Genomic DNA, 27,134 nt, shown 5'->3' with positions numbered 1-27,134 from the left:
GACGCATTGTCCTCAGATTCCCTTCGGCAGGAAGGTTAAATTTTACGAATTTCCTTGAGAACAATTTGCAAATAAACCTTCCTGAAAATTTGGCAGAATATCCACTTTTTGTTACGTGAACGCAGGAGGAAGTGGAGCTTGTGCCACGATGATTTGTCTCACTAATGCGCTCTTATTGAAAATGCCGGGAAGACAACGCACTCATTGTTTCAGTGGAAGTTTTTCCTTGGGGTATCGGCGTTGGTTTCACTGTATGTAACCAGCTTATGGATCAGAGGAGACCCATTGAGAGGAGTGAGTGACAGAGGGCAGCGGGGGAGAAAGAAAGGAGCGAATGAGTGTTCTGGCTTCTTGACCTCTTAGCATAAGAAGTCTTCTGAGTTCAAACTCCAGTGATTACAAGCTGAGCTGGTATTTAAAGTGGCCTTACTCCCCCCCTTACCCCTTCGCCTTTGCCTCCCCTTCTCTTCTCCTTCCCCCCAATTCACTGCAGACTCGTGTGAGCTGTGTGTGTGACAATGTCTACGGCATGAATATAAGAGTACATACCACATGAACCTGTGTGTGTGTGTGTGTGTGTGTGTGTGTGTGTGTGTGTGTGTGTGGGCAGGGTCAGGGGTTGCTTGGTGGGGTTCTGGAGCCAGTGGGCCTTCTCCATTGTTCAGCCTTGAGGAGCCAAAGGGGGGCAACGAGTATTGATGCCGAAGGTATTGCCTACTTGCAGCAGGGGGTTAGCAATAAGTGCGTGTGTGTCCTTATATGTGTGTATGTGGACCTTTGCTCCAGGAGGGGCGGGGAAGGGAAAGTAATTACAGATGATATAGGACCAAAGGGAGGAAATTGATTAAAGAAAATGGGTGACCAGGAAGTAAGCAGGGATCTTTGTTTCCCCTTCAATTAAACTGAGATGTTTCAGTGGTCTCTCTCTTTGAGCTGCATGTGGTGGTGCAAGGCTGTGGGGGAAAAGAGGAGTTAAAAGTGTGGGGGTTCCTTCTTTCCTGGGGGGTGTTGGAGGTGATGTTGGTGGAAGGAAGAACTTATTCTCAATGGAGGATGATCCATACGCATGTTATTGTATTAACTGTATCCAAACTGTTTGTTGCAAACATCCATTTATTTTGAAGACCGACTTCCTGGTACAACTTTGACCTTGCATACCTGCCATACTTGTGTGCACCCAATTCAGATACTTGTGTTAGTAAATGGACAATTGACTGTACTTGGGGTTCAGTGTCTTGCCCAAGGCCACCTTGACATGTGGACTGTAGCAGTCAGGGATCGAACCATCAACCTTCCGATTGAGAGACGACCGACTCTACTACTTAGCCACAGAGGTTACCATGAGGTAAAACAATGGTGATTGAGCCTATGGATGAAAGCCTTTGCATTTGCGGTATTACAGACTGGCTGTCTGGTGCAACTTTCGCGAAAGAAAATCCCAAGCGGTTCCCAGTTAGTGACGCGTTTTCCATCACCCAGTGGCTGGTCTGCCACAGAGGGTAGGCGGAGCTAAGCGGCTGCTTTTCCGGTCTCTGCAAGTGTTGCCAGTAAACAGTAATCTACTATGGCTGAACAATCAAAGAAAAGATCGCTGACTACAGATACAACTTCAAAAATAAGTGTAAATCCAGAGAAAAAGAAACAAATTGGACGCTCAGGTTTAAAAAGGAAAGTGACCCTCAGCGAGGAAAATCAAGAGTTACAACCGGAGCCAACACTGTCTGGATATCTGGGAAGTGTGCTCCCGCAATTACCGCTGAGAGTGGTTGAAAGACTAGAAAAGCGCTATGTAAGTGCAGTCCATTTGTTTTATTTGCTCCGTCAGGTGTTATTTTAGGGTGGCTGTCATGGTCACTTAATGAGTTTAAGGTTTTCATGACGAACAGAAATAATGGACAAAACTAGAAACATACCGCCCAAGATGTTATAAACCACAGCCTTTATCATATTTTCCAGCTTACTTTCATGCTTTTCAGTGCCTTTATGCAATACTTTACCTTGACACTTAGGCCATGTCCACACGTACAAGGGTATTTTACAAAACGTAGCTTTTTGTGTTTTGGCCGTTCGTCCACACACAAACGCCGTTTTAGGTCACTGAAAACAGATTTTCCGGCCAGGGTAAAGACTTTTAGAAACTCTGTTTCCGCGGAGACGTGTAGCCGGGGTAAACTGCTTTTTTGGCTCCCACCATTATCTCCTTTGAGAGCTGTCACAAATGAGGCAACATTCCTTGCAAAATGACGGACGTGACAAAAACAGTGATGCTTAACAGGATATTTTACATGTTTACATATATATGTACAGTTACTCGTCTACTACTTTGTGGAACAGAGACGTCGGGATAGATTTTTTCAGACTTTTGAACGGCTGCGATTCTTCTTCTTTCCATGACCGGGTTATATCGCCACCTGTTGGTGTGGCATTCTCATGACAAGTATTTCTGTTGTGTTTTTCGTTTGGACGGGGATTTTTTTTATAACCGTGCTTGTGTGGACGGGATTTTTCTTGGAAACGAAGGAGGCTAGGCCTTAATTACATTTTTGTATGTAGCTCTTTGGGACTCAACATTTTACATAGGATAAAACTAAGTCTAGAAAGTAGAAACTGACTCGTGGGTGTCATTATTATTAATAAACAGTGTACAAACTATTGTTTTATATCCATTTAATTGTAGTGTTTTCAAAAAAATATGTAAAAATCCAGTTTCCATTTTTCTGTATCCTCATTCAAACTCTCAAGTCATCTCTCTCTCCCTCTCTTTTACTGTTGCCTCTCTGTTACTTGCTTGGCAAATGTGAGTATACAGTATGAATAGTTTTACAAGGCCAAGGGAGGAATAACAGTGAGGGGAGGTGGTGGAGGAGGTGGTGGTGTGTGGGGTTGAGGGGGGGGTAAAGAAAGAGAAAACAGGTTGTCAGTGTGGTTGAACAGCAAAATAGCATTTTCTCCCTCGGGCTCAGCCTCCACAGATGTTTCATTCAGGCCCCATGGCAGGGCCACTCTAAAAAGTGCTCCAGTCCCCGACACAATTCAGCCCCTTTGTGCGCTGAAGGAGAGAAGCTCGGCCCACTGTTTACTGCTCGTACACCCCCCCCATCCCCCCTCGTCTCACCCCCCTCCTCGTGTTAGCAGGCGGAACAATTGGGGAGGGCCTTGCCCAGAGCCGGGGCGGTGTGGCAGGTCAACAGAATGGGCTGTGAATCCTGTGCCTCTGAATCCTCCGGGTGGGTGGTCCGGCTCTCTCCCCTCTCTGTGTCTCCCTCAAACACACACACAGAAACACACTCTCCTCTCCTCTCCTCTCCTCTCCTCTCTGTGATTAGCTCATCCACCGGGCCAGGCCTGGTGCTGCTGCCTGGGTCTCTGTGATGTGGCAATAGGTGGCCCAGAGAGGAAGCCAGGCGGGGGTCTTTCTGCAACATCAACGGACTCCCAAGTTCCCTCGTCACTGCGAGCGGGTCCCCGGGATAGAGACCCAGTCCGGCCGGTCTGCAGGAGGGGGCCTGCAGTGGCCCACGTGGAGCCTGCCAGAGACTGGGTGGCAGTTAACACTAATCCTGCTGCTGATTACCGCTGGCATGGGGAAATAAACAGTAATAAATGAAGCTACAAGGCTGAGCACATATACGTCCTTACAGCAACTCCACCCACACTAAGACATGTAATGCTTACACACTTGTACAACCACACACACCTTTATTAACAATTCAAAAAGCAGCATTTCAGCTACTTTTCTGGATTTAGCTGCTGGTTATCGCATGATAAAATGCCAAATAAGTTACAAAGTCTTGTTTTATTAACAGTCGCAAACAGTTCAAAAAAGTGAAAGTTAGATCAAATTAATAATCAGCTATCAAAGTTGCCAAACTAATTCTCTTCTGATTGGCTAAGAAAGTGCAAGTTGCATCTTTAATTGCTTTCAACATAGCTTTTTACGTCGGCCACCACACCACAAAACATCCCATAATGTCATCTTCTGCTTAACGTGATTGTTTTTCATCCGTAAAATTAAAAAAAACCGAACACAATTAAATAAAGGATTCATTTGTTTTGTGAAGTTTTGTAACTCTTTACATTCAGGATACATATCAGGACAAACACAGTATTTAGGTAAACTTTAAGTTGGTGTTACTTTCAAGTGTCTTATCCAAATCTGGCGTCTTTCCCCTTATCCACAGCGACATCTAGTGTCCAGAAAACAGAAGTGACAACATTAGAAAACCTATTTTGCAACAGTCCTTTAGCAAAAAGACTATATAATTTAAAATTATGACTTCATAGGAAGTAGATTGACAACATAAATGGACAAATAAATCCCTTTAATACTAATGTAAATGCTTAATATGAGCAATATATGCAACATTGTTAAAATAAATTAACTTTACATTTAAAGCGCACCATAATAGAAGACTTTGGTAAGTAACAGTGTGCACATTACTTCATATTACCTCTGTGTTCTGTAGCGAAAGGAGAATCTGAGGCAACTTACCAGCAGTCGATTTCCTCTTACTCTCCCCGTTTGAGCAACACTGTTCTTTGATGCATCCTGCTGTGGTCAGAGGCGTTGATCCTCTTTTTTTGGTTCCTTTAGAGGCATGCAACCGTCTGAAGCATTCAGGCGGTAAAGCAGCATATGAACGCATCACCTTGAGGCCCGACAGCTTTGATCACACAAACTGTATTTACGGACTTTTCCCACCTGCTGCTGCCATCAAACACACACACACAATGGCGTTGATCGGTCCTTCCTTCTTCATGCTGGGTAAGCCTCTTTAAATGTTTATGTCTGTTATTAAAAGGCAACTGTTTTTATTGTCTAAATAAAAGTCTTTTTTTCTACCTCAAAAGGTCTGCCAGGTAAATTAACTCTAAATGCTATAAAATGCAATATCATGGATGAATTTAATCAAATATCAATCAAATTCCTGAATTCAAAGTGTATGAGGAAAGCATGCTTAGGCAAACAGGGCCACACCTTGTCACACAGTATTACGTAGCTGGTTCCCTTTATGGTTTACAGTTTAAGAGCTGTTGTCAGTTGTGTAGTTTGGCGATAAAGTTCGTGGTTGATTAAAATTGGCAAAGAAATGACTCCACCTCCTCCTTTTTTTAATTCTTTTTATTGGTGCTGTGATAAATTGGCCAAAAATTATGTTTGATTATTTCTTCTGTTGTTCCTAACTGTTCGAATGTCTATTTTTGCGTAAGAGGATACACCAACACGAGAGACAAACTTATTTAATTTTTTGATGATGTATTTATTTAAACAGAAACCTTTTAAAAGATCAACATAGGCTTCCTACACCTTGCGTAATAAATTAAAACCCAGCTCCAGTCATGTTTTAAGACATATAAATTGCTCTGCTTGAAATAATAAATTGTGTCTGATGTATTTTTTCTGCAAAATATGTTTAATCACCTTGTAAAAATCCTCCAAAGGCATCTCCTCCTCCCTCATTAAAAATTGCACAAAAAAAAACTGCAAGCCCCGCCCACTGTGCAAATTTCCAACCGCCCCCTCCAGCAAAACACGTCTCTGCCATCGTTTAGAGGCAACTTGTTGAAACTTAGCTAGCTTGAAATGTTGTAATTAGCAGTAGTAACGTTAACGTTAGTAGTCAGTAGTGAGTTTGCTAACACTATGATGGCGGTTACAGCTGGCTCGCGCGTCGCCGAAGTGGTTGCCATAGGTTACACATAATGATATGCATAGCGTCTCCCCGTCCATTGACAGGATTGGCTCCTTAGGTTTGTGACGTCTCAAACCTGCCAATCTGAAAACGTGTTGTTCAGCCTGTCCTCGGTACACTGCAGTTTAAAAGCCGACAGGCCCAGCCATGGAGATGACTGCTGATGTTGTCTCTGATATGTCTTGCAGCACATGAAGAACACCACATGGAGATGTTTTTTGTTGTTTTTTATTACATTCAGTTACATATTCCAATTTGGAATATTCATTGACAGCCCTACTTTTTATACACAGACAGAAAAATTTCACAAAACAGAACAAGTAACACGTAAAGTTAGTTGAATCTGAGCCTGATAAACACCCGGAATGATATCATCTATGTGTTCATCAGTAATATAATTTTCTACATCTCTATTCTTTCCTACAGGTTTGGTTGTGGCTTTTGTCACTGCACAAGAAACATCAACAAAGAGTACAATTAGCACAACTTTAAATGGAGGCAATAATAGCAATCCTGAAACAAAAGCCAGCACTGCCACAAGTATGACCAGCACCGGCAATATGTCCACCAGTACCATGAACATCACCACCAGCAACAACACCATGGCACCTTCAGCGACAACGAATCAGGGTTGGAACTTTTATCTATTTATTGATTTAAGCACTAACTCTTCCCCGAAAATTTCCCACCCTTAAACTCCGTACCTTATTACGTCTCTCTCTTCTTTTTATGATTGTTCCTGTCTGTATCATTGTTTGCATGTCCCTGATTCAGGTGATGGAAAGTCTGAAGATGGGAAAGCATCAACGCCTGCAATGCCCACACCCAATCCTGGTTATCCTGATCGGCCCAAAACAGCCGTCACCAAAGCAAAAGGCAACTCCAATGACAAAGGTGAGTATAGTCTGCTGATTCTGATACACCAAATTCTACGTATGAGTGTTTGTCTTCAGGTTGTAACTGTTTTATCACACCACCCTTTGATACTGTGGAGATAAACTCTATAATTAATATACAATTACAGTAAAAGTTAAAGTTCCAATCTCAGGTTGGCTCCCTTTGTTACACTTGTAACTCTTGATTTTCCTCGCCGATGGTCGCTTTCCTTTTTAGACTGTTTGCCTTCATCTGAGCGTCCAATTTGTCTCTTTTTCTTTGGATTTTCACTTATTTTTGAAGTCATATTAATTCATATATATATGACTTAATATAAATTTAGTCTCACAGCTCACACTCTTTTTACATTAAAAACAAAGCGTTTATGCTCCCACTGTACACTACATAATATCAAGGAGCTTACAGACTAAATTAGCGACTAGCTAGTAAACATAGGGTTCACACAGGAGCTAAGGAGACAAGTATTTCCTCAAGGAGCAACAAGAGACCAAAGTAATAAAAAACATTTAAAAAAGGTGTTTCATTCATCAGACATTGCTAAAAGTGTAAATAGACTGGGTCATTGTTTGCTAACACGCTAGCCATCTATTCGTTTAGTAGTGTGATCAGTGTTGTGTTTCCAGCTTGTTGTGTTATTGCCCATAAGTGGCCCAAAAAAATGTTATAATGCACCTTTAATCCAGTAATTGATAATGAATTGTATCCTTGAAGCGGCATTCACTTCTGACGGTTTAAAAACAAAACGGGACATTAGCAGGTTGAGCTAGCTTGAAAACTTCTGTTGTATTTCTTTCAGGCAAACCAACCAATACCCCACTGCAGGCTGGGGGTGACAATATCGGTGAGTTACATTTGAAGAATATGAAACTACAATGTGTTTTTCATGTGTAAACTATAGTAGTGTAGTAAAAAATGTTCTGTATTACCTCCTTCAGGCATCATCATCCTCATAGTGATCATCATCGTAGCTCTTCTGTTGGGTCTTGGTTGCTTTTTGGCGCGAAAGAAAGGAAGGGTAAGTGGAGTAGCCTTTTACTCTCACAACTAATCAGTGTGTATAGTTTGACTTTTTTTTTTTAACATCTTTTAGATTGTTCTCGAAATATGAAGCTACAGCTAGCCAGTTAGCTTAGCTTAGCAAAAAGGGTGGAGACGGAGGGAAACAGCAAGCCCAAAGTTTATTGAGCCATAGTTGTTTAATCCAGACATAAACTGAATGACAAGTTATATTTTTAAGGGTGTATTCTGGACTATTTGCTAACTGGACCATACTGCCAAAACCACAACTATATTTTTTCACTTTCCTTTCTAATGGATTAAACAAAAGGATGTAACTATTGAGCTTCAAAGGTGTTGGTAGACTAAATTTTTGCACCTTTTGACAGAGCCAGGTGAGCCATTTCCTCCTTGTTTCCAGTGTAGCATGTTTCTATTTGTGTTCTAATTCCCCCTCATCCCACAGCGCTACTCTGTTGACCTCACATCCAGGCAGGATGATGCCAACATCCCTCTCAGCACTGTGGACCCTGAGTTGCCCATTGATGCCGTACCTCAGAACGGTCAGTCCAACACCGCCACAGTGATTATAACAACAGTGTTGGAGTGAAGATGAGAAGATCATCCATGTTTCCTTTTCAGGCCTGCAGACCTTTGAAAGTACAGAAACTACCACACAACAGCCCCAGGAGCCGGACGCAAAACCTGAAGCAGAGAAGGAGCAGAAAGGTAAGAACAAACGTGGGACTGATCAGCGTTTAAGTGGGGTTTTTTGTGTGTCAATGAAACTGAATGACGGGACTGAGTTGTGAATTTAAAAATGTTCTGTGGGCTAATGGTGCTGTTTTCCTTCCTCTTTTTTAAGATCAGTTAAGCTGAATAAAGGAAGTACAGTTTGTGAAAGCTCTTGACACTCTACCTTAAAACTGAGATGCTGTGAGATAGTGTGAATGCTTGAGTATTAAAACCGGAAAAAGGAAGTGAGTTTTGCTCCTCTACAGGCGTGAATATAACAGAAACACTTTTCATTTTTCCAAGTTAAAGTTGTCAAATACAAAACCACAACATGGCTATCACTTGGTTGTATCCGTTGGTGTGACTTTTATAGGAAGGAAGGAAGCAGTCTGACTCACGCAGGGCCTGAAATATAACTTGTGCAAATGAGGTCAGACTAGTTAAGAAGTTCCACAGAAAACTTTGTAATGCCTGTGATGTAAAGTTTGCGCACAGATGACACACAACACCTCCTTACTTTGAGAGGAGATGATGTGGATACGTGGCCTGCAGTACTCACGTCCACCACTTGATGGAAATGGAAGTCAAGTTAACAATGACATGGTTATTCGGCTTAACTGCAGCCGACGCCTCACAGTCCTTGTGGAGCATGTTGTTACTTTGCCACACACACACACAAAAAACACCAAACCCTTTGTCATTATATACAGGGAGTTTTAAAAAATTAGTCAAACTTTTCAGGAAAGTTGAGACATTGGGAAAAAAATGTTAATTCTAAAGGACTTCCTCAAAGATTTTATGCTAAATGTTTAACCAACCATTTGGTTTCCATAGTATGTAAATGATAAAAATGCTCATTGATCGTTCCTTTTCTATTACATTCTTATGGTTTGACATTTTCATTTGTCTGAGAATGAATGAAGTCTTCCTGTCTTACTCTAAGAAGTCTTCCCAGGCTGAATGAGAAAGGTAAAAGCAGCAGCTCATGCCTGGACTTGCCTTTCGGCTCAGGGCCACACTTTGTCTAAATGGACAGTGCTGATGTCCGCTTTGAAAATCTCTCAAATGGTTCTCTTCCTCTTATGGGAAAGGTGGGAACTTTTAAGCAATCAGAGCAGGTGAGCTGCCCGAGTCCTGATCAAACAGTGGGGTTTTATACAGCTGCGTTTAATCACCTTGACACGAGGAGGACGGATGATAAGCGTTTGTTCACATGCTTAAACTGACTTCTTTTATCTCGAATGTATCAATTAGTGGAGTGAATCCTGAAGAAAGCACGTCAAATTATATTTATTTATTATTTATTTCTTTATTTCAGACCCAGGGGGATCCATATCACAACACACAAAAAACAGACACACACACAAAAAGAGAAAAAAAATAAAATACAAAGCCTTCCACAATGTTCAATGTCTAACATACAGACAAGTTCGCCAATGGTTCCACAGTCTGGAAGAAAATCTGACAGAACTGCGTACAGGGTTAGCCAGAACAGCGATTAAGTCGTTTTCTGACTCAGATGCCCTACACATAAATCTATACATCAGGTTACGTAAAACAGCAGAGCAGGTAGGTACCCTGACACTGACAAACATATGGCTTGCACTGGAGCTTCTTGAAGCTCTCAGCAGCAGCCTCATGCCGTCATTATAAGCCACTGTGAGTTTTTAAATGCTGCTTTGTTGATAACGACACCACAAGTAGGCAGTATACAGAGATGTACAATACGCTCTAAAGAGTGAGATCTTCACAGATACAGAGCACATGCTAAACTTACGACACAGCATGTTCGCTTGAGCATACAGCTTTCGACGCTGCCTATAGATATCCTTGTCATCAGACAGGTCATTTGCGATAATATGGCCCAAACATGTAATCTCACTGCACACACGGAGTGCAGTGCCAGACAGATAAAAGTCAGGGAAGGTTGACTTTCTGTCTTCTCTACTTCTGACAATCATGATCTTACTCTTTTTAGCGTTGTATTTTATATCAAAATCAGCACCATACTGTGTGCATTTTCTCAGAAGCTGTTGGAGACCAGCACTATACGGGCTGAAAATGACCAAATCATCTGCGTACATAAGGTGATTAATTAGTGAGTCACCAACCCTACAACCTGTACCACATGCATTTAAAATCAAAGACAAATCATCATTTTACTAATTCCAAAATCTCTTTTGCAACAATTCACGCTAAAGCTAATCTTCTGCATTTCTGGACTCATGGAAACACTGACTGACACACCCCTCCTCCTTTGGTGAAAGTTTTCTTTGTGTAGGTGTAGTTTTAGTTTGACTATAGTGTGATGTATTTTTGAGAAGTTATTTAAGCATGTGACGTAGAAGCTGCTTGAATCTTCATGGTGTGTTTCCTTCAGTGATGAAAAGCATCTTTAAACCACAGAATGAGATAAGCGTGAAAAGACATGTTACTGGAAACAAAAGTACAAAATGATGACTGAAGTAGCAACACTGGGCAACCAATTTAACGTAACGAGAAAATTAGTCTTATTAGTCAACTTTTATTTAACGCCAAATTATAACCACAGTTATCTAAAGTGACTTTACAAAAAGAGCAGGTCTAGACCGTACTCTGTGTTGTACGACTTACAGATACCCAACATGAATCCACCATGAGCAAGCACAACCAGGATTAATCGCTTCATTGCAGGTAGAAATATTTCAACAGCAGTCTGATTTGTCATTTCCTGTTGGTTAAGCACGATAACTTCTTCTTTCTTTCCCTTTTTAAGCAGCGGAAAATATTCTTGAACCCTTGTTCTCGAGGGTTAGATGTGAGGATTTGATACCACCCTAAGGGGCAGGTTAACATCTGCACTGTCACACCAACTGGTGTAGAAAAGAAAACAGGAGAGAGAGGGAGATGTCGATTAAACTCTGTACACGCCCACACAGCCCAGGAAAGTGCTCTAATTTGAAAAAAATCTGTGTAATCGCTTGTGTCGGAGGTCTTTGGTTGTGCTTGGTCTGTATCAAGCTTTAGTGCACAGGTAATTAGCCTAGCTTAGCATTAAGACTGTAAATAGAAGTAACCTACCTATGAATAACTCTACAGCTCACTTTTTTTTCTTATTTGTCTTAATGTCAAAGAGTGCTTAAAACAAATGTTTTGTCCAACATAACATCTGACCGCTTTCTATGGCAAATTAAAGCTGTTCCACAAAACACAGTCAAAGACAGGGCTGCTAACCTGCTGTCACTGAGAGGGGCAAGAAGAGAAGGGGTAAATCTTCTAATACGGCAGCCATCAGTAGAGCATTAATTACTTGGCCAATCACTGTGTGATGATGGAGTGATTGTTGGATGGCAGTTTCAGACAAAGTCTCCTATTTCTATGTCTGAAAGGTGTGGTAGTAGGCGATATCGCATGCTCTTCAACCATGTAACAAGTTTTGCATTTGAAACATACTGATACCTTGATCTGTAGCGCTTTGATCTAAATGCTAATATCAGCATGCTAACATGCTCAGAATGACAGCGCTAAGACCCTGACGTTAAGTGCAAAGTTAGCCTTGTTAACCATCTTGGATAAGCCTGTTAGCAAACACCAACAACAGGCAAGGCTGATGGAAATGTCATTAGTTTTGCAGGTACGAGGTCACATTTAAAGTAGTGGACAAATAGAAATTTGAACAGGATGATGGTGCCGAATAAAAAAGTCAGGGGAACATCAAAACTATAAGCATACATCTTCCAGCCATTATTGATATTTGTGCCACATTTCAAGGTAATCAATTTGTTGGTTAATATGTGGGGTTGCTATTCATGATGAAAACAAGACTCTAGATAGTCACAGCACCTAGCCTTTGCTCCCAAAGCATTAATAAGTGTTCTTAAGAGGTGGATTTTATAAGCTTTAGAGAGGCATACGCTAATTTCTAGCGTGCTTCTAGAGTCTCAATTTGCCCCTGGAAAAAGTCACTGTCAGTCAAAGCTGGTGTTCTCTGTAATCGATAGAAGCAATAATATTTGAAATTGGAGAAAGTTGTACAAACAGCTCGTGGTTTCGCCCATTCTACATTCCTACATCACCCAGCATGCATTGCGCCCCTCCCTCTGAAAGGAACGGCCCAGCGAGAGACGCTGGAGTGAAATACTTCCGTTTTTCAGTCAAGGACATTGATCGCTTCAGGTAGAGCAGTACAGAATCTGAAATACGATGAGAATATACCGGTGGATCGTGATACTTTAGCGAGCTCCCTGGCCTCCACTAGATGACACATTTTACGTAGTCTGGCGGAGGTTTTCCAGGGCCCATTGGAGAAGCGGATAGCGTCCTCCAAAGGCACAGAGCCAAATTGCATTTTTTTCCTACCATAATGGCATTAGCTCGCCATAATAGTATGATAGGACTGAGGTTGAAAATCGACAAACTGGCCCTTTAAGCTTAGTAAACTGACACCTAGCTCTGTTATCTACCACATACAACAGACTTCTATCGATCATCTAACAGCTGGAAGGAAAAGAAATGATGACAAACAAGAACAAATACCAACTGTATTCTGCATATCCACTGTCAGTATACTGAGGGTCAGGTCAAGAGTCCACCTGTGATAAAGAGTGTAGTCATCCACCATAAACCTGACAGACACGATGATTCTCTGAGGACTGGGATAATGCCTGAGGAGCCCTCTTACTCATGGCAGAATAATGTGCAAAACAACGGTCACCGTCCTCTCCCCTTCATCTCCGCTTTCCCTCCACCTAACCCCGGGTCAGATAATGATGGGGCCGCCCTACTTTCCCACAGCCTCCAACAGCTGCATGGCTGTGGCTCATTAGGAGCTGGTCAGTAATCAGCCGCCTCATTACCAACATGGTGGCCCCCTGAAATGCCCTGAGAGAAATCCCCCCCTGACTGTTAGAGAGGGCAAAACCACTTCAGGCTATATGAGTGGAAATACTGTTATTATGTGGGTGCTGCAAACAGAAATCTGCTATGTCATAGAAGTTAAAATGATGAAGAAATGTCTCAGTAACATTTCATATTGAATTTATTGCAACACTTTACTTCCTATTTATATGGCATGACATAAATGTTGTCTTTTTCCACTTCATTCCAATGACTCAACCTGTGTTGGTGTTTTTGTCACTTAATATTCAAGTACTGGATTTAGAAGAAGAACAGTTTTATTGTTCTTAAAATCCACTAAAAATCACTTAGTTTGCTTTTTTCCCTTCACAGCTGAGGCTGATAAATCTGCCGCTGAGTCTGCATTTCCCGCACCACCTCCAGACACCTCTGAGGACAAACCCAAAGAGGACGCCGCCGAGCCGAGCCCTCCCGCACCTGTGGAGCCGAGCGTGGACGAGAAAACTGATGACGAAGGCGTCGACTCCAACAAGACCTCGGTGGAATCGCTGAAGGAGACGAACGAGAACAACAGCAACAACGCTGACCTCAGTCAGAAGACAGGTTGGTATCTCAAGTGGTCCACTGCCGATGACGGTAACCTCACAGTCACGTAGAGTTCACTTTGGCAGGATAGTGAGTCAGTGTTTTATCTCAGGTCTCAGTTAATGCAACATGTTTCATTTCAACACATTTTCCGCTAATTGGTGACGAAAAGAGAACTATGCAGTCATTCACTGTGTAATTTTCCATGTATATTGTGTTTATCCTCCGTGGTGCACTTGAAATTTGCCCCGGGGATTAATAAAGTATTCTGATTCTGAAAAATATAGATAAATAAATATGCGAAAAATAAGTTGAAAGATCAGCTGAAGCTAACACGAGGATTCAAATCAAGTGGGTGTCTTTAAAATCAGTCCTTTATGTGTAAAACTCCCTGCTAGCAGAGTTGGCAGTAGAGAGATCGTAACACAGAAAAGATTATTTGTAAAGATTACCACTTGGCTAAGTGTGACTGCTTAGGTGTCACACTGGCTCTAGATAAACTTTATCATGCATTATTGACAGGAAAGAGGACTGTATCTTCCCTACATCTCTTACTTTGGAGTCGTACAAGTATGGGATGGGGTCACCTCACAGCAGGAACAATTAGAGAGATAAATAAGTCATTTTATTCGGAAAAAAAGAAGAGATATAAAGATGCAGTGGTTAGCGCTGTCGCCTCAGAGCTAGAAGGTCCCTAATTTGAATCCCTGTTCTGACGTAGTGGGCCTTCTTGTGTGGAGTTTGCATGTTCTCCTTGTGCATGCGTGGGTTCCCTACGGGTTCTTCCTCCCACAGTCCAAAGACATGCTTGTTACATTCATTGGTGAAGATTGCCCGTAGGTGTGGGTGTGAGTGTGAAAGGTTCAGCCCTGTGATTGACAGCCGATCAGTCCAGGTGTACCTCTCGCCCAATGTCAGGTGGGGTAGGGTCCAGCCCCCCTGCGACCCTGAACAGGATAAGTGTTATAGAGGATGGATGGATGGTACTGATTTCAGTGTTTAAGAGTTTAAAAAGTCGTATGAAAATATATCAGTCAACAGTAATTCGTTTTTTTTTCTGCAGAGACACATCATAGAAAATGTATATTACATATAAACACTTTAAATAAAATGATTAACTTTTATTCTAACGATGAATTGTCCCATTTGTGTAACTCACACTAAAAGAAAAACGTCTCCCTCTCTTTAATTTCTAAACAGATTTGATGCCGAGCAAAATCTTCTGGGACATCCCTCTTGATTGCCCGGTGTGAGACGTGTTCCCGCTCTCTGCCTCTGTGATGATCTTCAGGAACTCGGTAAGAGCGCAGAGAACAGACGCTGTTGCTGCAGCTGCTTCGCTGCTCAGCCAGCTCAGGTGTTGGTAAAAGGGAAAGCCCCCGCCCTGAACTGCGTGTCAACATAACTGGTGCGACCGCTGGGAGTGCTGCGTTACAGCTTCCTGTCCTGAATTATGATTTTAAAAATAGGAGGAGTCATAACCGTTAAGTCTAAAATTATAAAATGTGCTTGTCCCCAAATTTGTAAATGAGATTGACAGTCTGTCATCCAGTAGTTTATAAATACACATTAGTATCTGCTTCCAAGACTGAGCCTCTGTGCTGGGTGAAAACGTCAGTATAACAACATACAGTCGTCATTCTTTCAGACTGTTTTGAATGCTTTTCTGGTTTATTCTCTTTAATATAAAAATATTTCGTCGTCTGCCTGCAATATAGCATTTTTTCAAGGTCCACACACGAGCTATTTCTAAAACAAATAACTACGACTTAAGGTCAGACCGAGACCAAATTCAATCCACTGATGAAGACCAAGAGACAAAAGCTGATAAGTGGACGTTAAGTTCAGATTTGGTTTCAAACAATCATGAAAAAGAGGTCAAAAATGATCGTATACGCTGAATCATCAGTTGCCATTACTTAATTTATGTAAAACCACAACTTTCCTACTAAAGCCGCTCTACTTCTGCTAACTTAAGCCCTTCATTCCTCCTTCCTCCTTCTTGCTCCCGCCCCATCTCTCCCGCTGATGGATGAGATTCTCTTCACACGAGCACTGACACGGGCCCTCTCAGTCTAATCATCATGTGCTCCAGGATGTAAAGGTCCTGATCTGCACCTGCACTGCCTCTCTCTCTCTTCCTATCTGCTCAGAAACACTCCTGAGGCCCGAGGAATTCACACTGCTCTTAACAGCTGTTGATAAGCTCACATCTGAGGAGCTGACCGTCAGATGCTCTGTGGTTAAAACGTTCACGGATCATCTCACAAAAACACCAGCTTCAGAAGTATCTCTGTTTCAGCCGATGCACTCAGTTCTAGTTTTATGTCTACATGTTTTCCTTTTACCACCGTGTTATCAAATATCCTCTGTGAAAAAGGTCTACTATCTAATAACTTACAATTTATAGCTCTGCATTGAATCGCCCCTAGATGTCTTCTCTTTTTATAATGCTGATGCAGACCTCTTGTCTGTACACTTCTATAATCAGCACTATTAACTGAAGACTTAAAGTAAAGGTCGTGCGTTTCCTTGTTAACGTTTGACCAAAACCACAACCTTTCTGTAACCATGACACAAGTGTTTTTGTTGTCTAAACTTAACCACACACAGCAGGAAGTCAACACAGTTTGTACAACCGTGACCGCCTCCTTTGCATATACTGCAAACGTCATCCACCAACATTTCTCAAAACAACACAGTTAGGGAAAACAACACTACATGAACATTATTTTTAGGAGACAAGCTTGCCTCAAGTTACTCCTACAATTGTACGGAAGCCCTGAAGGGAAATATGACAGGATAGAGACAGGCAAAGAGAGCAACAACAACATATGTTCTTGTTACAACAACAACATATGTCCTTGTTACATGAACACAAATATATCCTCATTGAGACACACCACTCACTCGAGTTTACACTATTTTTGCTAGCACATTGTACATTAGCCTTCTAGCTAACATTACGTTACCACTCAGGGACTGTCCTCATTCTCTCTTTAGAATCAGAAATAACTTTAACAGGCTGCACACGCAGTTGGCGAATGCACTTGCATTGCCTCGGCTCCGAAAGTTCCGGCTTCAGGCATTAGTGGGGCTGGAGCCAACGGCTCGAACTGATAGTGCTCGGGACCACCACGGTCCTCCACCACACTAAAGTGCTCTTAGGGGACTCTGGAGGGGAGACGTCCTCCACCTCAGAAGAGCCCTCTGTGGCATATGTGCCTCTATGTCGCTCTCCATTTTTCTCTGGCCAGGTGAGGGGACGTCACTGAGCTGCAGGACACACCTGCCCCGCCCTCTGCCCCCTCTCAGCCCTCTGCCCACTTTGAGAATTGTGCAGTGGGAAGAGATGTGGTCAAAACCAGATTTTTTTTTTTGCCTTTATTTTATAGGACAGCTGAGAAGAGACAGGAAATATGAGGAGAAGAGGGTGGGGGATGACATGCAGCAAAGGGCCGAGGGCAGGAGTTGAACCTGAGGCCGCTGCATCAAGGAAGGTGCGCCTGCTCTACCCTCTGAACTAAACCAGCACCTTAAAAAAAATGTTGCTATTAAACTAAGATTTGGAAAGATTCAACCAAAAAGATTTACAGTTATACAGACTGTATGAAGACAAAAAGACACAAACACAATCCAAGTGTATGCAAAGCAAATACTTGCTGACCTTTGTGGTCTCTAATAACACTTTTACCTGAGAGCATGTAACATAATAGCCGTGCAAAAGCGGCCAGTGAGCTGTCAAACTTGCTATTGATACAGTGTCTTGTTCCTTGCACAAAAACACTGGAAGAAAACGTGAATCCTCCGTGTTCAAAGATTTACAGATGACAAACAGATGAGCCAACAACCCTCCATAGTATATTGTTGTAATGTTATCGGAGTAGAGAATTACAACTCTAGAATGCGAGAAATGTTTTAGCTCACAATTTGAAAAGAGGAAAAAGTGAACTCTTCACTCTTTCCCACCTGGTCTGTGAGGTGATGAGCAAGCTGGAAACTGCAGTTGAAAGGCCACTCGCCATTCTGCTGTGGAGGATAATGGATATGAGCTGACAAGTCGTAAACTAAACCAGCATAATTAGACCCGGGACGTCACTGTGTTATTTTCCAGTCAGAGCCGGGCTTTCATGTTTGATGGCTGATGTTGGAGGAAACTGTCTGTGCTGCCTGGGATGAGTATTTCACAGCGAGGAGGAGGAGAGAGAAAGAGAGTGACAGACTGAGAGGTAACTGTGTGAGACAAACAAGGCCAGTGGTTAGCGAGACGTAGCTTGTTTTATTAGCAGAGGCTGGTTTTTGGCGGGTGGGTGCTCGGCTGGTTCAGAGACAGGTCATGGAGATGAGGAGGGTCAAGGATCTGACGCTGGAGATCGTATTTGTTCTTCTTTCTGGAGGCTCCATGTTCATAATTAAGAGCTTATAATTAATGTTCAGGATAAAATAACTAAAATATGACTTCTTTTATAGCTATTTGTCTCCTTTTCTGCTTCACACTAACAGCAAAAGTCATTATTTGGTGGGCCGCTACGACAGGTGTAAACACAATGCGTCATGCAGGATTTTTATCCCAGTAATAACAGTGACGGGAAGCTTCCTGCTCGCGTGGTTTGATGTGGTTCAGATCAGCGGGGCGCCCATTACACCTGGGCGGCTTTACAGGAGGGAGGGACTGTCGGAAAACGCAGACTGACTGACACTCCCCTCACACTACGGAGAGAAAAACAGCTGGTGGAGGCGGGTTCTGCCCCTTCCTCTTCTCACTTCCTACCACAAAACATCAAGTTTTGGCTAACACATCGAAAACTTGCAATTGCTAAGTCTTGAAGACGGCTTTTAGGCTTGTGTCATTAAAGGGCTGCGACTGGGGTTTGTGCTGTTCATACAGCTTTGAGGCTGACGACTGTGTCATAACTTTATACATGTGAAGTTTTGTGGCCTTTGTATTCTGTCATTATTTAACAGCAGGCTCCAGCATTGAGGGGGACACTGCTGCTGCGTTGGATTTATAGAACTGTTTCCAAATCCTTTTCTTACATATAAGGTAGAGTACAAACACAGCGAAGATATGTAGGTGTGCAAGACATGTACTTGCAGTCTAAAGTAAAGAGATAGTGTCATTGAAGGGAAAGGAATAGGTCCCATAAGTAAGTTTAAAGAGAAAATAAGACCTTCTACGTTTTATCCAAAAGGAATGTTCAAAGTAAGAAGTAAATAAGAAATAAAAGCATCAGCATGTACATGTTTAGTTCATTCTTGTCTGTGTTTTGGGATAAACAGAGACGATACTCAGACGCACCTTCGTCCTGGCAAACACACACCAGCATTCATTCATAAAAAGATGCACTTGGTTATATTTATCACTGTCAGCCTACAAAGCTTTGGAAGCTGATCTATCAGGCTGGACTCATTTTTCAGGCTTTTTGTAACTAGGTGCTTTAGTTATGATTCACTTGAATGTCTAAATATAGTAACAAGGGGAAATCTGTGTTCAGGTCGGTTAAAGGCTTTTTCATTCTATCCAAATGTCCACCTTAGTCAATCAATCTAACAAGCATAAGTATATTTTAGTAACACTAACAGCAGAGCTCTTGTTAAGGATTCCTTGGTATGAACGGAGTTGTAGGAAGTTCATCATGCATGTTCTATGAAAGAGGTCAACATTAAAAGAGGCTGTCCATCTTAAATGTGAACTGTAAGTTTAAACAAATTATTACAGGCTTCAAAACAAGAAAAATGTACATTTTCAGATTAAAATTTCCATGTGCTATCTTCTGCTAAAACATTTTCTGTCATAGCTGAAGTCGAAACTCATAATAAAGTATCAACATGTTGGGAAATATTATTATGCACATTTTGCTTAGATTTAGATTAGACAATCAATACCACTCTCATATCTGTATGGAAAATATGTATCTAAAGTCAGCAGCCACTTAGCTTAGCTTAGCATAATCTCTATTTACAGATTCTACATAAAGACAAATCTGTACACGATGGACTGGACTGGTTTGAGAATTGTTCTGGTTTCCGTTCGTAGTATGTTTGTAGTCTGAGTAATACTGACCAAATGCAGGAAAAGTCCTCTGACAATGATTTATTAATCTTTATAAACAGATGTCTGAATGCAAGCAATCTACTCTAGATCCAAAATGTTCCACTTGGGGTGCTGGTTTAGCTCAGTTGGTAGAGCATATGCTCCATATACAGAGGCTACAGTCCTCGTCGCACTGATCGCGGATTCGACTCCCGGTCTGCCGATCATTTGGTGCATGTCGTCACCCACTATCTCCTCCTAACATTTCCTGTCTATCTTCAGCTGTCCTATAAAAAAATTCCCATTTGAGAGACCCCAACCTGCTTGACGCTGTGTCACGAAAGCTGATCAGCATTCAGATTTCCCGACTTCCTCGAATGCATCAGAAATGATCGATCCAACCTCCGTTCAACAAACGAGCATTTTAAAAGTAGTTTTCTTCTCCTCTTGAGGACAGACCTGACAAAGCTTAATCTTTCCTTTTATCAAATCTCCATCATGACGTCTTTCGTCTCACGTCTTTCTTTTTCTGGTTCATACCGCTGAAGTAAGCCAGAGTGCCGCCTCTGTGTAACTTACTATTTACAGTGAAACTGAGACTCACCAGACATGTTTTCCAGACATATCTAGAGGGACGAATTTCGCTCGCATTTGATCCAAACACACGGTCACTTCTTTAGATGCTAATTGGACTGTTAACTATGCAGCGCACAGAAACAGAAGTCTTGGCTGGAAGTCGTTCACCGCTAACCGCTGGCTTCACCGGAAATACAGAAAAGTTGGCCATCATTCCCAGAAGCATATATCGTCATTAGACGATGGGTTCCAGGATTGAGCTTAGCATAAAGACAGGCAGCCGGCAAAAGTTGCAGTTTTACAGGAAGTAGTTCAGCAAATTGTCTTGGCCTATTGTTATTTCTGACCTTTTACTTTCATTGATGCTTACTTAATCATAACTATGGTAATGCAGTGGCTAATTGCCTAAATATTTGCAAGTTTTAAGGGGCTTTTAAAAAAAGGTTGTATTTATAGTTGAACCACTGGAAGTCTGTGGCAGTTCGTTGGTTGTGCAACTTGTGCATCCTGTGGCAAAGGTCATGTTGAACTTTCTCTTGTGAAAGCTCCGAAGTTTACGTAAAAATGTTTAATTGTCATTCCAGGCATACAGGGAACTGTTATTGGACTAAATAAATCTGTCAGCGGTGTTTGACCTTTGACTTGTGAGGATGTCATTCTTCTTCACACTCTGTCAACATATTAGAAACTGTGCACCGAACCTAATAGAGCGAGGAGATGTACTTATTGTTTCCCTAACAGTTTGAGTGAGTTTGTTTTGAAACTGAGGCCCTAATGAGGACATGGTGTGTTTGATGAATGAGGTTAACTTGTCTTTAAACTCAAACCAATCCAGAACTCAACCTTTGTGTCTGAATGCATGAACACTCAGAGGCTTCTGGGTCGAAGTCCTTTCCAGGGGTCATGGGTCAGACAATCCTAATTAAAGGGTACACAGTGACTGCAGGAGAATAATGTGGCCTCAATGTCAGAGTCAACCTGCGCGCATTCTTTGCCTGTCACGGAGCAAGTCTCTGCAGAATTGAATGAGCAGCGGCTGCTGTGATGTGAAGCCCGAACCAGGATACATTTCAACAAAGACTGCACATGACAGAACCTGAAAAAATGAAAACAATATTTGTGAGAAACATGAAGGAAACGATGAAAAAAATCTTTATTAGTTGGCATTCATTTCACATTTAGGTCGAGTTCTTTCTTCTTCTTCATTCTAGCTCTTTGATTCCCTGATTCTCCGACCTACATCCTCTTATTTTAAGAGACGTCAAAATATGCAGGGCCTTGACCTTCACTATTTACACCATAGACACTTTACAACAAGAGTGTCACATTTTCTAGATTCTTCCTTTGTAGTTCAGTTCATTCTGTGGCAGGTGGCCCGCAAAACATTTAGAGAGCTTAATTTAGTCGTGCATGTTTCACTTCTTTGCACCACGCTGCTCGGCGCTCAACAGAGGAGCGGGAGAGCGGTGAAGACTAATTTGTGGAGAATACATAAATAGAGTTAGTTCTCAAGTCATGTGATGCGTATTTAAAGTGAGTAAGTTGTGAACAATCACACCCTTGACATTTTGATTGTGTTGCATTTCCTGAGCCTGTTACTATTGCTTTGTTCTTTTTTGCAACTCAGCTTCTGAAAAGAGAAAACATCTGTTCAGCTTACGTTGAACTAATGTCATACTCTTACTCTCTATCATTGGTACAAGCCTTGTAAGAATTGATTATATTGAGATTAATGTTATGCAAACAACAAGCTGCCGGTTTAGCCCAGTGGTTAAATTGCACGCCGTATGTACAGAAGCTCAGTCCTCGATTCAGCTGGCCTGGGCTTAAATCTGACACTCGGCCCTTTGCTGCATGTCGTTCACACTCTCTCCACCCACATTTCCAACTCCACTGTCCTATCAAATAAAGGCACAACAGCCAAAACGATCTTTTAAAATTTTAAACAAAAAAATACAAACAAAAGAGTTAATAAATAAAATGTAAACGGGTGGCACATCAACACTTAGTGCTAAATGCTTAAAGCTAGCATGCTCATAACAAGAATATTAACATGCTGTATGTTAAAAAGCATGTTAGCATGCTAACAATTACTAGTTAGCACATAAAACTAAGTACAGTTGAGAATAATGCCATTAGTTTGTCGTTATATTGTCACAAACCGAAGTATTGCATGAATTAAAGGTTGGATTCATCTCATAACAACCATATATGTAAAGCCTTTTCGCAGAATAAGTGATAACTTTGACTGCTGGTTTTGCTGAAGAACCACCAAAGTCAGTAGAATTTACCCTCCAGGGACTTTGACTATCTGTGCCAAATCTTATGGCAATCCATCCTGTAGTTGTCAAGATATTTAATTTTAAACTAAAGTGGTGGTACAACCACTGGAACGACGGACCACCAGTGATATCCCTGCAGCCACGCCGCTAGCTTAGCTACAAAGGTCTGTTTGCTCTATAAAACATCTGCACAGCAGGAAGATACAACTTAAATGTCCAAGTGTCCAGATCACAGCCTGCTCTGTCAATGACTCCGCCAGACTGCGAACCCCATGAGGTCCAGAGTTTTCGGGCCTCCTGTTGTCCTCTCCTGCCCGGTTCAAACATTCCTGCCCTGGCTTTGTGCAGTTGGCAGAGCGGCTGTGATCAGGAGGCCTGCTGACAGACGGATGTTCGTTCACCTGCCGGTATCGCCTCCGGCATCAGCTCCACATTCCTCAGGCGGTGTCAGGCTGTCAGAGTCACACCGTGGCTTTATTACATCTTTGTCTCTCATCGTTCACACACAGTTTGAAATGAGCTCAGGAATCTCCGATGATGCTGAATGAAAGTTCCTGAAAATGTTAAACCTTTAGTTTCCTTTCATGTGACGGGAGCTGATGTGTGAACATATTTGATGTTGAAATATTCAAGTGGAAACAGCGGAGAGCTTATGAAATCTGCATGTCAAACTGTCCACTACACCGCCTGACATTAATAAGTACAAGGTAGCAGTTGGCACAGAACACTCACAGGGCTAAATGGTAAACTGCTGTAGCTGGCAAGCTAGCTGCTAACATGCTAGGCAGCCAGAAACATGCTAACACAAGCCATTTACATCAGCTCTTCTAGCTTCTTTCTATTTCCTCTTTACAAATTGTGTTCTGTAAAGAATTACTGAGGAGGGTAAAAATGCTCTGAGCTAGCAAGCATGCAAACGTTACATAAGTTCACACAGTTGTTTAAAAGTATCCATCAGTCCAAGGGTGGTTTAGATTAAAGTAAATTGTGTGATAGAGCTTAAAGGCTATGATAACATCCTCCATGTTGAACCGTTCACTCAATGGTCAATCATGTCGATATGTCAAAGGTCAGTGGTGCAGCAGAGCAGATGAACTTAATGTTAAAAATAAATACACATTTTCCTTGGTGTCCTCCAGGAATCCACTGACAGCTTTAATCAGTTGATTTTCCCAGCAAAGTGTAATTTCAAACACTGTTGTGACTGGGCCTTGACCCTAACCTAAGTTTAAAACTGACCAAAGTTATAACTAGTTTAAACCTGAAACTGAATTTATTTAACAGTTCTGAAATGAAAGCAACAGACACAAAATGGATATATTGCTGCTTTTTTAAACTACATTTCTAAGCCGTCTACTGTCTACACTTGTTGCCTAACTTTTTTTCCTTTTTCTTTTTTTTTTTATGAAGACTTTTTTTGTGGTCTTTGACTTTTATTGGACAGTGGATAGAGTGGTAAATGTGGTAAGAGAGAGTTGGGATGACATGCAATAGGCTGCTGATTGAAGTTAGACACTGGGCAGCATGCGTTGAGGGAAGTGCCGCTTTACTTGCTGAGCTAAACCGGCGTCTCATTGGCAACTATTCTTTGAAAAGAATTCTGCATTACTTCACAATTTCTATGATTTTGAAATATAATTCTATAGCTGAGCCATAAATTTGCATCCTCAGTTAACAACTTAGTTCTGCATTGTAGTTCAGAAATACTTAACCTCGCAGTGATCAATCCATCAGGCCTGATGCATTTTATCGCTCCAGTTGTTCCCACTTCTGTTTTCGTGCACGCCCCTTGTTGTGTGAATAGCCCCAATAAAAACATTCATCACTTCACAGGATACATACAAGTTGTGTTTAGTGTTTGTGTCCTGTTGCACCATCACGAGTGTCACAAGTAAAATTATGGTTTTGCTCTCTAACTTACATTTGTGTTTTTCCACAAATGGCTGTTAGAAACTCGTTCTTTTGTTTCAGATGCCAAACAAAGTAGAAGAAAGAACAAAAGAACCTACTTAACCTCAGATATAGTCTCCACAAAGTGTCATTGTTTTACCCGAATGGTATTTGTGTGTTTTCTGTTTGTGGGTGACTGAAAAGGATGAACATCCTTGCTTGGGATTCAGTTGGGCATTTTCTTGCTCACTACTAAATCCCCCCTGGAATGCCCAATCTTTCAGCAGCCAGGTTTCACTATAGTGGCTTACTGGTCTCCACAGATCCCTATCTGTCCCTGTGGCTCAACTCGGCAGAGCTGTGTGGACTTAAATCAATGTGAAGACTTACCCGCAACCTGAGCATTGGCACTCACGTTACTGATCTAAAACCAAACTCCTTTATATTGGATGCAGTTCAGATTAACTCTGAACTCTTAACAAACTGGAGCTTGTGTGGTTTGTGCGAACAAGTACCTCTTACCACCACTACAAAATATCTGATTGGGTTTGAATGACTGTCACCTAAACTTGTTTGAAGTTTGGCAGTTGTCTTCAAATGATGGCTGCAAAGAGTAAAAAGGTAATTAAAGGAGTAGTTGATTATGTATTTAGACAAATATTTGCAAAAATCCAAAGGCAACCCTCTTTCTCCGGCTGTCACATCCCCCTCAGGGACAACGCTGTTCTTTCCAGCCGTTTAATGGTTAAGCATAAATCACATCAATAGATGTGGAGCAGGATTATGTCAGTTATCCTTTCCCTCAAACAGATGTTTCTGCACAGAGGTCAAAGGGTCATGGCAAAGGCCACATAAACTTGGCCAAAGCAGAAGTTACGTGTGGAAAAAGCAGGTGATTGCAGGACACGTGACTGTGGGACGGGAAACATTGTTTTCATTGTTCTGTGTCCCTTTTTTTTCTCTCTCTTTCAGAATGAAGACACGCTCGTAAACCCAAGTGACCGCAGCCGGAAAGTACACTTCAAACTGGTAAACGTCAGCTGAGCTCAGCTTTTTAGGTATTTCACTGATATCTTAATCTTTTTGCTCTACAGCAACATTTTAATGGATCTAATGACTAAATTGTAACATTACTGGTACGGACTAAACACTCTATTTAATCCCTCCTTATTAAGCATTTATATGAACCTTGTCAACATTTTATTATTAAATTATTTGTATGATTGGTGTTTATTCATGTATTTGTCGACAACTATCCCTCTGCCTGTGTCCACGCAAAAGTAGATGACAATATAGTAAAATACATTTGTAATATTTGTGATTACCTGCGACCGAATCACAGCCGTGCTGATATTCAGTAGAACAACACGACCTTGAGTGTGATATTGCTTTTAAACAACAGTTGCACAAGCAGCAAATAGTAGTAAACAGTAATAATCAACAACAGATTATTTGCTCCACCAACTCAACTAGTTCAGTTCCACAACTTAACTGAAACTGGACTTTTGTTGCCAAGCAACCCAAACATTCTCCTGCGCTCTGTGTCTACAGGTTACCACAGATCGGATGTCTTTTATCATGTACATTTATCTGTTTGTTTTAATGTATCATCAGCCAGTGAAATAAGAGTCTGCTGTGATTCAGAGGTACCAGCTTGATCAATGTAGACATACACGGTCTGCTGAAATGTTAATTTACAGTATTCAAAACACCCAGCTGAGGCGGGGTGATACACTGAGTGAAAAGTCCCAGTGATGTTGTACTCTATATCAGCACTTATGGAATGACTCTTATCCAATCAGATTACTTGGTCGGAACAGTTGTATAATGTCCGTTATGTCTTCATAGGAGAAATTACGATTGTTGACAAATACTACATATTGATTACCACTTATTTAATTTGTAGCGAACACAAAGGTACCAAAGATTTTTAAGATATAATTATCTTAATATATAATGTAAATAAATAAATGCAGTGTAAATATAATTACAAGCATTGGCATTATATATTCATTGCCAATTTCACCAACTTAAGATATCCTCGTATGCTTACGACCTGGTTTCCTGAACAGCTCTTTACAAACTCTTTAAGAAAAGGTTTTTGTCAGTTATTTTGGCACACATTTGTAAAGTATGAAAAGAATAAGAATAATATATAAATAAGATGTTATAGGATTGTCAAACTGATTGATCAGTGTTCTTGTATCTGTTTAGTTTGCATGTTATGTTTTTTGATGCTGCATTTTGCTTTCGTTGCCATTCCCAGTGAACAGTATTAAAGTTTCTGTTAAGCTGTGACATTTCTTTGATGATGACGATGTTAATGTTGAATGTATTAAAGAAAAGGATTCTAACTTTGTCCCACACATCTGATTCCTGATCATTTTGTGCCTCAGACCTAAATAAATACCCAACAATGTTAATGATAAGAGTGTCAACAAGGTCTTTGTACGGTGGCCGAAAACGGCAGTCGCGCTGCAGCGGCCCAAGCGGTTTCCTTTATAAGAAAGAAGCTGCAAATTCAGAAACAATGACAATTTAAAATCACATGCAAGTCCAGAACAAATGCAATGGCGGAAACGTGCTGCGAATGAAATAAAAGTGCTGCAA

General features: G+C 41.4%; 1 protein-coding gene across 1 annotated transcript; it reads left to right on the top strand.

Moving 5' to 3' along the window:
* The first annotated feature begins 4,608 nt into the window (after positions 1 to 4,608).
* Positions 4,609 to 26,890, top strand: LOC138594881 (ankyrin repeat, bromo and BTB domain-containing protein DDB_G0293800). Its single transcript, XM_069666154.1, has 10 exons — positions 4,609 to 4,765; positions 6,120 to 6,323; positions 6,468 to 6,587; positions 7,387 to 7,431; positions 7,526 to 7,605; positions 8,053 to 8,149; positions 8,229 to 8,315; positions 13,530 to 13,760; positions 14,943 to 15,040; positions 25,497 to 26,890. The coding sequence occupies exons 1-9, from the start codon at positions 4,732 to 4,734 to the stop codon at positions 14,993 to 14,995; spliced, it is 951 nt and encodes a 316-aa protein (XP_069522255.1). The 5' UTR covers positions 4,609 to 4,731; the 3' UTR covers positions 14,996 to 15,040; positions 25,497 to 26,890.
* The last annotated feature ends 244 nt before the right edge of the window (positions 26,891 to 27,134 follow it).

This window comes from Semicossyphus pulcher, unplaced genomic scaffold (assembly GCF_022749685.1).
Source record: "Semicossyphus pulcher isolate SPU_LCO1_2020_fin unplaced genomic scaffold, fSemPul1.0.p SCAF_17, whole genome shotgun sequence".
In the NCBI taxonomy this organism is placed as follows: Eukaryota; Metazoa; Chordata; class Actinopteri; order Labriformes; family Labridae; genus Semicossyphus; species Semicossyphus pulcher.
Note: the sequence above shows the minus strand (reverse complement) of the source record. Positions and strands in the feature narration are given on the sequence as shown.